At 38.3% G+C, this 12,635-nt stretch overlaps 2 protein-coding genes across 4 annotated transcripts; both read right to left on the bottom strand.

Moving 5' to 3' along the window:
- Positions 1-183: 183 nt before the first annotated feature.
- Positions 184-3,503, bottom strand: LOC141797714 (fructose-bisphosphate aldolase C-like). Of its 3 annotated transcripts, none has more exons than XM_074679359.1 (9): positions 3,418-3,503; positions 2,724-2,861; positions 2,419-2,630; positions 2,264-2,318; positions 2,021-2,181; positions 1,829-1,912; positions 1,570-1,744; positions 1,276-1,475; positions 184-1,182 (listed from the first exon to the last, which is right to left on the bottom strand). In XM_074679359.1, the coding sequence occupies exons 2-9, from the start codon at positions 2,833-2,835 to the stop codon at positions 1,090-1,092; spliced, it is 1,092 nt and encodes a 363-aa protein (XP_074535460.1). In that variant the 5' UTR covers positions 2,836-2,861; positions 3,418-3,503; the 3' UTR covers positions 184-1,089. The 3 variants fall into 3 exon arrangements, with proteins under 3 accessions (XP_074535460.1, XP_074535461.1, XP_074535462.1); XM_074679360.1 differs by having other exon boundaries at positions 2,724-2,881; positions 3,418-3,479; XM_074679361.1 differs by having other exon boundaries at positions 2,724-2,892; positions 3,418-3,457.
- Positions 3,504-5,966: 2,463 nt separating this feature from the next.
- On the bottom strand, positions 5,967-12,632 carry LOC141798152 (ribosomal protein S6 kinase-related protein-like). Its single transcript, XM_074679967.1, has 12 exons — positions 12,490-12,632; positions 10,576-10,839; positions 10,408-10,491; positions 10,265-10,333; positions 9,129-9,198; positions 8,694-8,801; positions 8,191-8,231; positions 8,066-8,093; positions 7,125-7,214; positions 6,804-6,892; positions 6,619-6,729; positions 5,967-6,535 (listed from the first exon to the last, which is right to left on the bottom strand). Exons 1-12 carry the CDS (start codon positions 12,517-12,519, stop codon positions 6,236-6,238), a joined length of 1,284 nt encoding a protein of 427 aa, XP_074536068.1. The 5' UTR covers positions 12,520-12,632; the 3' UTR covers positions 5,967-6,235.
- Positions 12,633-12,635: the final 3 nt, after the last annotated feature.

Below are 12,635 nucleotides of genomic sequence, written 5' to 3'. Positions count from 1 at the left end.
TTTCAAAACAGCTGTAGGTAGTGCATCTCCTTCATGGGATATGGCCACATTACATATAATGTGTGAAAAGTGTTTGCCATACATTTTTTACTTGAACATTGAATATTTATGCTGGAAATAGATTAATGACCTATGATTTACATCAAAATGTCCACAGCAGGCTTAACCTTTTATTGTGTGAATGATTGACAAGTCAAAATGACACAAAACCACATCATAAGTTACTGTTGAGCTGAGCTGATACATGAGTAATTAGCATAAAGCTAATACTGCTGTAATATTTACACAAAATTGAACAAATCACACAGAAATAGGATTTTGTCTACTTGAAGGTACACTAATTTAAATAGATTCAATTTTTCAAATACTGAACGAGTCAAGCTACAGTTTTGAGAGGCTCAAGTGTTAATAAATCAAACTGCTGTTCACCATGTTATAGGGTTAATAAATGTATTGTAAGTTAACAATCTAGTCAGCCTAATTAGTTTCAATGCTGCTCTGGGGGGAAATCCAGCCACATTTGAAATTATAACAACATATTTGATACATGAAATACAGAAACATTATGAGTTCTGAGATTCCTTGCATTAACTTGTGATACCGCATTTTGATAGCATGATAGATTTGTTGCTTCCAAAATCCTGGCCACTGAGCAGGAAAACTCAAAAATTTTTACAATTTCTAATCAACTGTGCTGTACTGTCGCTTGTGCAGGTTCTTATATGCTACAATTCTAATGTTGCTACAATTCAGTTTACTTACAACACATGGCACTCAATTAAATTTCATACGATGTGACTAATGCAAAATTTGAAAGCTGTAGATAAGTCACTTGGCACAAAGCATGCTGTACATTTAAAACATAAATAACACAAATGTGTTTCACTCAGTCTATGCATTAGAAATACCCAAGGCCATGTTCTGATTGTCCTCCTTTGTCAAGGCAAGAAAATACATTGTTAGGTGTTTGCATGTCACACAATCAAAAGTGTTAAAATCCATGAATGCTAGATCCTTTAGGTTACAATATGTCCATGTTGTGGTAATGAAGAATACAATGCTGATTGAAATGTAGCTAGTAAAAGTGAATCAGTATGCATGACAGGATCCGTAGCTGTGCTGGCCAACGTCACTGTAGTGGTCAGAACCAGTATACTTCCCCTGACATGCCAGGCTGTTTGCCTGCAAACAAACAAAAGAAATATATCCTTGGTTAATGGGAAAGTAAAAGATCACATCAAGTGACTGAACTCTAGGATTCAAAGGTTAACATGCCTCTGCTCTCTTGATGAACTGCTCTGTGGCAACTTTCTCGTTCTCTTTATGTCCTCTCCAGGCTCTCAGTGCAGACGCCTGAAGCGCTCTACCAAAGGAGAATGTCAGGATCCAGGGTTTGGCCAGAGGGCAGTTGTTGATGGCATTAAGGTGGATGGAGGCCTCCTCTTCACTCTGACCACCTGAGAGGAAAGCCACTCCTGCAGGTAAAGAAAAAAGGATTTCACTTTTATCTGAACGTTTGTCATACATTATTGACTGTCATCCTCAGTAGACTTCACAGCCCTCTCTTACCTGTCACTGCAGGGGGAACAGTGCGGCGCAAAGCAGTTATGGTAGCCATAGCTACTTCCTCTGGGCTGTACTTAGTGGGGCAGCTGTGTCCAGCTGTGACCATATTGGGTTTGAGGAGAGTGCCCTCCAGGTAAACATGGTGGTCTGACATGGCTTTGTACACTGCTGACAAGACCTGAAACACAGATTGTTATATGAATTAAATTTTTCAATTCTTCTCTATTTCACACTCAAAGGTCTCAAAGCTCATGTGACCAACCTTCTCTGTGATGTACTGGCTTCGTTTCAGGTCATGATCCCCATCGGGCAAAATCTCTGGCTCAATGATGGGCACAATGCCGTGCTAGCCCAAAAAAAGAAGAGGTGATCAGTACAACATTACACACACAGTCATGACATAACAAAGATGCATGAATTGAAAATTAGGTGACAAAGCCCACTCAGTGCTGACCTGCTGGCATATACTGGAATAGCGTGCAAGCACATTGGCATTTTCTGCGATGGCCAGTTTTGATGGATTGACATCACTGACTTTGAGGACACAGCGCCACTTTGCAAAGGTGGCTCCATCCTTTTTATACTGTGCACAGCGCTCCGACAAACCATCTAGACCTGAGAGAGAGGTATAGAGAAGCTTGATAGATTGTCTTAATATACATACAAGTGAAATACTCTAAAAGTATTATCGTCTGACCCTGTGTTGTAGTTTCTCCAGATGTTCCTGCCAGGGGGACAACACCTTTGTCAACCTGAGGAGTAGAGTAAACAAGTCACACTTTGCCAAGTTTAGAAACAGTAGTAACTGATTTGAAAATCTCACACAAAAAAAGCGTTATTTGGTTGTCACACCTTGATGCCGACCATGATGCCCCTGTCCCTGATCATTTTGACAAAGGGGACCCCGTTATCAGAGTGCTGGTACAGCGTCTCATGGAAGAAGATGACCCCTCCAATGCACCCATTAATGCGATCATCTGCACTAAAGAGAATCTGCCGGAACAGTCTGCGGTTCTCCTCTGAGTTCTCCACTCCAACCTGGGCCAGCCGCTTGGACATGCTACCTGCAGGTGTTATTTTTGGCATCAGGGGTTAATGACTTTTGACTTTTTCAGATATTTCCTACATTTTAAAGTAACAAAGGGAGAGTTACAGACCTACAGACTCATCTGCAGCCAGGATGCCTTTCCCTGGAGAAACTATGCGTAGAGCAGTCTCATGCAGCTCCCTCTTCTGGACCTCAGTGAGTGTTGGGCACTGGTGCGTCATCCTGAGTGAGCGATTGCCCTTAGGGTCTGGCAGATGCAAAAGTGATCTGAAAATAGACTTATAAAGATTAACACAGAGGTTAAGCATTGGTTACTTTAAATAAGACTGAAATCTATTTGTATTTAAAGTCTCGAACTATCTTTCTCTGATCAGCTTCTAAACCTGCAGCTCTAACGTAAAACCTGTGAATTGTTTGGCTGAACCAGGCAACCATACAATTACACAGCAGGCTTGATGATTTCAAAACTGGTGAACAGGATAAATCTCTCATAATCCACCTAAATCAACAAGAAGTTTGCAGGAAAAATATGAAATGAGGTTAAAAAATAAACAAAAATAAAAAACAGAGGTGTTACAGGTTTAACTACAGATATTGGTAAAACAAATGAGGATTTGTTGTGGAGAAAAATATTAAGTAAATCAGCTGTTTATTTGAATAAGCTGAGATATTAATACGCTTTCTAGTTTGACATAATTTCATCAAGCTGTTATTTCCTCGATACTTTAGCACACAATATTTGCCTTCTACTGATCCCAAGAATTAAAAAAAAACCAAACAAACTACATGATAAAAGCTCTTACCTGACAGAATAAGTCTTGTTCTCTGATGAGATGAACACTGGCAGAGATTCTCCCTCAGCTCTCACTTGTATCTCGCTCAAAATATGTCCCACCTTGTATGCCCACACCCCTGGGTGGCGCTTGTGTAGGTACACCCACCTTCGCCCCACATAAACTAGAAGATTCTGAATAAATCATTATCTATTTAAATATATAAGGTTTTTGTGTCAAGAAGTTGATTATTTTCATACTTAAAGGATCACTTTGTGATGTATAAAATCTTTTCTGGGTTTTGAGTAAATTTGAGATGCATATCCTACTAATTAATTAATTCCTACATGCTTTATCATTTAACCCATTTCCCATTCTTCTTAATATTTAGGCTAATTGTGGAATATTACAGTATACATCCAATTCCATCTTACCACTATAGAAATCTAATTTTAGAATTTAACCTTACCCCACAGCATGCCATTTCCATTTTAATTAGTTAAAACGTATCCCAAGGAAAATTTCTAGTCTCCTGATAATTCAGTCTTTACCATCAAATTCTCAGGAGTGAATCAGTCTCAGAGCAATTCATGCACTGAGTGGCTTCCTTTTGTGAACTTTAAACTATAAAAAATGTAAAGGTTCACTTCAGAAATAGACATGATTTGAACTGAATTTAAATGAACTTGGTACAGTAGCCTAAATGAATCCAAAAATGAGGCCAGCTTAATAATTTTACACTGTCAGAAAGGAATTTATCAGTTATCTCTCTGATGTGCATGTGTTACTTTGGCTATTGGTGTTGCTTACACATACATAGAAGAATTGTAGTTTTTGTTGAAATTTCCAGTTAGATTCTGAAAGGTAACAGTATTATTTTTATAATGTGATGTAACACTTTTCTCTTTGTAACACATCCCAACTGTGAGTTCAACCACTTGCTTGCTTACAGTAATATTAGCAAGTACTGCTTAGTTTGCTTACATTAGTCAGAGGAATGTCAACAGTGGTATTACCAGTTAGCCTAGCCTATAGTTGGACTAAGTGTATCCTTTTATGATTGCTTTTACACCAAACTGCAAGTTATTTGCTTGATACTTAAAACATGTTTTGTGTGCTATAGGCAGCTACAGAATGGTTATGTTCACAGTTATCTGACATATTCTGTCATGAGTTAGACAACAGATAATGTAGGTAAGCTAAGAGATATTACAATGGGAAAAAATGAAGAGCAATAACTAGCAGCTTGCGGTAAAAGCAGCTGTAACTGGATATTCCTTACTGAGCTAATGTTGTCTTTGGGCTAAACTAATTGGTAATAAACATTGTTTTTACTTGATGTATGGCTTTTTTTTCTTTAGAGTTTCATTATAAGTTATTTAAGGCTGCAACAGTCAAATATATATTTATATACAGACTCTAAAAATTCCCACAATGACAAATAAACTACTGCAACATAACAAGCTAATGTTAACAATTAGCAATCAACAAATATGAGCTTAAATTACATTATTCAAGTTATGCCAGCACAGTAAAGTCAGTCTCTAGCCAGGTGGTTCTGTATATGCTGAATGCTTCTGTTACATCTCATCACAGCTTGGTGTGATTCATTTGTTCAGCTCAGCAGCATTTCAGAGGACTCCTCTCTTCATTATGTGTCAGTGTGCCTCTTAAAACCAGATATGGGTCACTGGACTGCCTGCCACTTCACAGCCATAACACAGACATGATGGACCTGTCTAAGACAAGGGCCAGAGAGGGATTCAATGTCAAGAGGCAGCAGGAGGAGGAGCCGGTGCACTCCCATTCAGAAGATTGAGTTTTAAATAGACGCTTGGCTTCGAGAAGTATGGCAATCATACATGGCTGCCTCCACTGGGACACTCCATTTTTTCCTCTGTTACCCAATTAAAAACATTTAATGATGATACTTTATCTGGTCCTCAATTTTCTGTCCTATTAAAGTTGTCCTCAATGGGTTTGCAAGAACTCTGGTATATAGGTCGACCCAAGGCTGAAAGTTGGACATAATGTATCCAGGTGCAACATTTGTACAAAGACAATTTGTGCCAGGACGCAAATAGAGCAACGGAGATAATCTACTCCGTGTGGTTGTTTCTGACACTTTTGAATTGCTTGAAATACATGAATCTAGGCCATCTTAATTGATGCTTATTTGAACAAAATTGACCTCAACATATGTTCTTCATCTGACAGTATTTCCAAACTATACTTTATTATTTGTACCGCATAAAAGTTTGAGATAGGAGATGTATGATTAGATCTGCTCAGACCCCGACTATTAGCACACATGTGAAATTTGAAGCATATCAGACATTAAAGAGAGGCACAACTGGTTTTTATCAATTGGTAGCACCATGAATGTGACCTAAAATGTACACATAGTTTTGTTTAATCTGTGTCTGTCATCAAACCTGTGCAATTTGAAACAGATGAAACATTAAAAATAAGCTGATGATCATACTTTTGAAGTTTAAAAAGAATCAAACATAATATTTGAGAGTTAAACAGATTTATTGTTATTCATCAAAGTGCTTAAAAATAGTGAACTTTGCCCCCCAGCCCAGGTCAAACCCTTTATTGTTCACCAAGGCTGTTAATAAGTTTTCATCTTTACGGTGTCTTTAACACTTTGACTAAATTTGGGGATGATGGGATGAAGTGCCCAGGAGAAGTGGATTCTAATATGGGCCCTAAAAATTGGTAAAAGCAGGCATTCTAAAATTCAATCAACTCCAAAAGGTGATGCATGCCTGAGAGAAATCTTCTTCCTTGGCACAGTTTCTTATTTTCAGTCAGCATCTTCATCCACTCCCCAAAAAAAGTGTTATGCATTACACAGCTGCTCTGTGCTTGGGCTCAGGTCCATGTCTGCCAGACTGGGAGACGGTTCAGTGGGAGTTGTGGGAGAGCGTAGGATTCTATCACAGTCAAAGTTATCTAAGTCATCCAGTGAAAGGCCTCTCATGGCTTTGGCTGTCCAATCTGAATGAGTCCTGAGCTCGAGGATGGATTTAACAGGTGTCTTTTGAAGGATGAGGCAGTCAAACGAGGTGCCCCTGAAGAAGGCCTGCATCTTAAAACTCTCAAGGTTGCGGAGGCGGTTTGCTGGATTCTTGCACAAAAGCTGAAAAATAAATCAACAGATAAATATGGTGTTTCATTCAGATTCAGAATGATAAATACCACAAACAAGATGCATCTACAAACCTCAGTGAGCAGTAAGATCAGAGCAGAACCGAGGGTTGTGGGGATATTGTAAGGAAAGTCTTTGACTTTGTTTAACATAGTGTTGTGCTCAGGCTCTGCAGGAACTGGGAACTGCAGAAGGAAAAAATGTCAATGACTGAAGATGGACACAAAGCGCTGTTAACACTGAGCTCATGTGTTCTTACCACTCCCATCACAAGTGAGAACAACAAAATGCCAAGTGACCACCAGTCAGCAGCATGATTGTATGGGCCCCCGCCTAAAACTTCTGGAGCTGTTTGGATAAAAATAAAACCTCAGTTTAGAAACTCAGTGTATGGCAGTAAATCCAGTTGTAAGTTAAATAACGTGCCAGGTGCATTCCTGTAAGAACTGGGTCGACTGAATCCAGCGGGAACAAACCACAGGTGAGGCTCTGATGTTTCAGTCAACCAACAGACAGCAGTTCAACTTCTCTCAAGAGAGATCATTTTTATATTCCAGAGAGAACAAAACCAAAATCTCACCCATATACTGGATCGTCCCACATATTGTGAATGCTTTTCCGCCTCGTTTTAGCCGCCGGGAGAGTCCAAAATCAGACAGACGAAGATGACCTGAATCAAAACAGACACAGAAACTGACACGCTCAAACATCCTGAAACTTTAAAGGTTCTTCTTTTCTCATTCTCCAGTGACTTGATGAGGCAGAACAACTAAGTTAACTAGGATGTATTTATGAAGCCTGAAATTTCACATCATACTTTGTTCAAAGCTACTGTGGCTGATCTAATATGGAGTTACTTAACCTGTCTGATACTTACCCCTGCTTGACAGTTTTGACGTTAAAAAAAGTTGTGATAAAGAAAAAGAGATATTAATACTGGTAGTTTAAAAAAATTCTTGCAGGAGCTTTAAAGCAAGTCCAAAAATTAATCAACCCCAGATTGAGAAATAATGGAGACAGCCTTAGAAACTACAAGATAATAGGGGTGGGAGAGAAGATCTTTGTATTGAAGTATCTGGATTTTCTGTTTGACGATTTTAAATGGTGATTTATTTTTTTTCATTTTTTATTTATTTATTTATTTTTTTTTGGGGGGGGGGGGGGGGTTAAAAATTACTTATTTTTTCAAATTTAAATCCCCAATGTAGTCTTTGTTTATGAGCTGGATTGAAAAAAAAACAAGGTGCCAGATCTCCTGAATAAATCCTGAAAACTGACTGACTCACATGTGACATCATCATCATCAACACTCAACTTTTTCATATGGTTAGCTAACAAGCTAACAAAAAGATTGCAAAAATCAATATCATCGAAGAATGGCAATTTAAATCAAATCTGAACCCCAGAAATTGTAAATGAATTGAATTGTGAGATAAGTATACCGTTCCAGCTCTACAAGAGGAGGCAGCAATACAATTACTTGACAGTGACACTGATCTAAAGTGATATAGGAAATATTACCTTGATCACTTAAAAGAATGTTCTCCATCTAAAAAAAAACAAAAATTATAGTTATAGCCATAGCAAACATGCTCAAACTGTTACAAAAGCATTATTACATCTAATAATAAAACATCAAATAATACCTTTACATCTCTATGTATGATCCCTAAGTCGTGTAAGAATCCTGTGAAGAAAAACAGAGAAACAAAAAGTGAAAAACTAAAATATAAAACCCTTTTTAAACACATGATAAAGTCATGTCTGTGTCAATGCTTAAAGAGGGGGTATTGTGCTGTTATTAGTGTTATAATTATCTTAGTATGTGATTAACAGTTCTTAAAAATCTCTGCTTTGCCCATAATGCTTCATTTTAGCTGCTGTGTCTTTAAGGGTCCCAGCTCCACAAACCCCCTTCCCTCTGACTGGCCAGCCCTCTGGAGGCTCTTGGTGTTTGAGGCCCTCCCCGAGCAGTTCACAGATAGTTTCAGGGACTTCTACATCACATAAATATTTAATGGTTTGAAAATTTAAGCACCTAGCATTGTTACTTCATACTCATGTTTAAAATATGAGAAAGCATAATACCCCTCTTTAAACTCAATATGATGAACTTTTCCTCTAACCTATGCTGTGTCTCTTTTCTTACCCAGAGCACTGCCCAGCTCTGCAGCAAAGAGTCGAACCTCTTCTTCCCCAAACTTCCCCTTCAGTAACCAGTAAGTGTACAAGTCTCCTGTGTTGCAGTAGTCACACACTGCAGAGGACGAGAAACATGGATTTTCTGAGTGTGTCCTTTAAAGGAAAGACTAAGATAACAAAGGTTGCAAAGCAGAGATAAAAAAAATACTCTGTCCATGTTGCTGCAGGGAAAAGAACAAAGGAAAAAGTGAAACAAGTCAAAAGCATGCTTCTAAATTCCACTGTGAGTTTTACCCAAAAGTCTCATTAGATGGCAGTGTACCTCTTCTCTATTCAGTGCTGATGTTTATGAGGATGCTATAGTCAACTACAGGATGGTTAGAGAAAGAGCAGCGGTTTAGACTGCACCTTAAACTAAAATCTACTGTTTATATAAACTCACTAATGAAGAGATGGAGCTTTGTCTGCCAGCAGTCCTGCAGATTGTGGATGAATGGATGTTTGAGCTGCCGCTGCAAGTCAACACACACACACACACGCACACACACACATGCACACACACAAAATAAACACAGATAAACACACACATACGGTGAAGAGGGGACTTTTAATTCAAGCCTTAAGAAGGAAAGTCAGACACTATATTTGATATCAGCTCTATATTTGCAAATTAGTATTTTTGGTTTCCTCATCCTGCATCTATCAATTTTTTATTCTGTTCCATAAAACAACCCAAAACAGAGAAACAGAGAGAAAACTGAATAGAGTTTTCTTAAATACTAAGAAAGATTTTTGTAGGCCTATGCCATGATGTGTGTTCCTAACCAAGTGAAGGATCAAAGATGCTGTTGGCAGAATCCCTTTGCATCAACACCTTTTGGTGTGGCAACACAGTGCTCTGAGACACGTAATGTGTAATGTCAGTAAATCCTGGTTATGTCCTGTCAGTCATCTACTGAGCAGAGCTAACGTAACCTCACTCTTCATTTTATTGATGGACTCTAAAGTTTGAACAGACCACTGCAGAATAACTGCTGCATATGGGTTGGAATGAACATTATCACAAACAGCTTAGTGAGTGTTTTAGCCTTAAGCTAATGTTTTATCCTTTAGCTTGCACTGTATCACTCTCTTGTTTAGCTTTCTTCTGCTCCTCTGTCCTTTTTCTGTTTGACAGTTCGACTCCTGTGTCCACCGTCACTACAAAATTAATTGCAGAAATTGTTTTCAGTCAGAGAAAAACACAGATCTATCCTCACATCAGCCGACGTGTTGTCATAGAGACTTTGATGTGCCATAAATCAATCTAGTTCTGTTTGACTTAAACAGGAAGCTATGAAGTAGCATTTTGACTCAATCTACACTGACAAGAGAAAGAGAAAAAAGAGAAAAAAACATGTATTTTTCGGTTATGCCATGGTGCCCTGCCTTTCCCTGCTGAATGTGACATCTGTATCACTAATTTGGGTCTTTTGGACCATTCACAGATTCATTTGTTTTCAATCAGTCTTTGAAATAAAAGTTGCTTTTGAAACAAAAACGTCTACCTGCTGTTTCCTTTTCAGTTTGTCATCATACCTGGATAATGACTTCTTCTTTGGTTTGCTCCAGAACTCCTCGCTTCTTGATCTCTGACTTTGGCAGAACCTGTGCACCAATAAATGTTTTAGAAAATATCACAAATTCTTCCACAGTGATGTGAAACTTTAGTATTTATTAACCTTAACAGCGTAGATTTTCTCCTTAAATATGTCCTTTACTTTCAGAATGGGTCCACATGATCCTTTAGCGATCAAGCCCAGGACCTGTGAGCAGACACATCAGTGTAAAATCTACCAAGATCCAGTGCTTCATCATAAAACAAGCAGCTATAGTTTCCCCCAGAGTACCTGGAAATGGTCTGGTCCAGGAAATCGCTGCAGTGGGAATTCTGGTAGGAAGTCAGAGATATGATTTGGTGGATTAGTTTTGGTGGTTGATGTCTCTGAGTTGTCCTCTGGAGGCAGCAGCAGTTTGGAGACACGTGGTTTGCCATCCTGTCCTGAACCAGATGGAGAAAACACGGCTGAGTGTCCCAGTCTGTGTGTGATGGAGACCACCGTGTTTGAGAGGAAACCCAGACTGTGTCGACGCTGAGGAACTGGTCTGACTCTCTATATAAGAAACAGGAAGAACACCTCATGATCAAACTTTTAACTTAGCAAAGAAAACATCACAAAGTGCCCTCTATGGTTGATGACCAGTGGAGAAACAGTGAAGATTTCTTCAGGAGTTGTCTGAAATATTAGTTAATATTCTGCAGGTGCCCCTATTTTTTCAGCCTTTCTCCTCAAACAGCCTGACGCCACTACTGCATGTTCATAAAACTCAGGAAGATTATAAGTTTTCATTTTGATTGCAGTTGTTAAAAGACACTTCCACTTTCTGGATACTTTCATTGTGTCCTTTGCACTGTTTGGAACTTTAGATATGCGAAGTTTATTTGTTAGAGTCTCTGTTTGATTTTTTGCATTGCATGTTTTTAAAATGAGAAGCTCAAACAAGGAAAACGAATATAAAAATGTGTGTTTTTTTGTTGTAATTTTTGCCAAAAGTTTAAATTTATACTAATTTCTCCTTTTAACCCTTGGACACATAGCGGTCACTGCAGTGGACAGCTATAAAAAAAAGTCATTTTTCCCAAATGCACTGGTTTGTAGAATGAATCTGTAAATAAGCCTATGTCAAGATTTTCCCTTGAGTATTTTTATTTGTCTTTAACGTGTCTTTGTCTGCAACTTATGGGAAAAAAATGGAAAAATATAAAATTAAAACTAAATAAATAACGATAAAATTAAATAAATAAATAGCCTAGAATTACATTTTTTTTTTAAACAAACAACGACAATAACACTCAATGTAAATATTTCACAGGCTTCAATGTTTCATGCATTAAAAGGGTTAATGTTAACTTTTGCACTATTTGTAGTTCAAGGCAGGGAGGGATTATGGGTTCTAGCTCCCTTTATAGTCGGTTTTGAGAACTGGCTGCTATAGAGAAATAAAAACAAGCCTAAATAACGCGCTTTTTGTTGAACAGTATGGATATAGTATCACTTAATATTTGTTTCCCCAAAGTTTGTTCATATTTACCACCAGTGTGTACAGTTTGAACAGTTAAGTTGCTTCTTCGAACATATTTGTAATTTTTGTGGATATAATAATCTACTTGTTCATATCAGATTTGATGAATTAGGTGCGTTCTAAGCCCTAGTATAACAAATAAAAGTGAGATCAGATGCGCTGAAAACGATAACCAAACATGGCGATATTGGTTGAGGTTAAAACCTTATCACAAAATATGTTGGAATCAAAGGAAAACTCAAAAGTGATTGAAAATAGGCCAAGACCTCTAAGAGTTATAACTCTGGTACACAATGTTAAAAACTGCTGTCATGAGTCATATTTTGGTGTGCTGGTGTCATCTGAAGCTGAAATCAAAACCAACAAAGGGGGCTGGTCTGTAATCGATGCAACTGATCGATAACTCTATTTCTGACACTGCGCTGTGATGCAGTGTGTGGGGATCTTGGACAATAAAAAGCATCACGGAAACTCTAATTAATCGACAAGAAACGCCCTTATGACACAGTTTCATATGTGAATGTATGTTTTTCTTAGAAATCAAATCATTTCTTACGAATTTTACGGTGAATTCTTCAACTGACGCGATAATTTCGGCACACCAACAGCTGCGTGTACTACTTTACTTTCAGGTAAAAAAAAAAAAAAACATAAGAATGCGACCGATCTGATTCACTCACCTCTCTGTTTCTGCTGATGTCGATGCCCATTAATAACCCAAAGTGTCTCGCACAAAAACCAGTAATCCAGCTCTTTTCCTCGCTGCGCTCCTCAGCCACGTGTCTGTGCGCCTTTTACGCAGCACAGAAATGTTTCAGCGGGTTTG

This window comes from Halichoeres trimaculatus, unplaced genomic scaffold (genome assembly GCF_033239565.1).
Source record: "Halichoeres trimaculatus isolate MK-OKI-2021-1 unplaced genomic scaffold, fHalTri1.1 fHalTri1_scaffold_9, whole genome shotgun sequence".
Classification (NCBI taxonomy): domain Eukaryota; kingdom Metazoa; phylum Chordata; class Actinopteri; order Labriformes; family Labridae; genus Halichoeres; species Halichoeres trimaculatus.
This window is presented reverse-complemented; position numbering and strand designations above follow the sequence as displayed.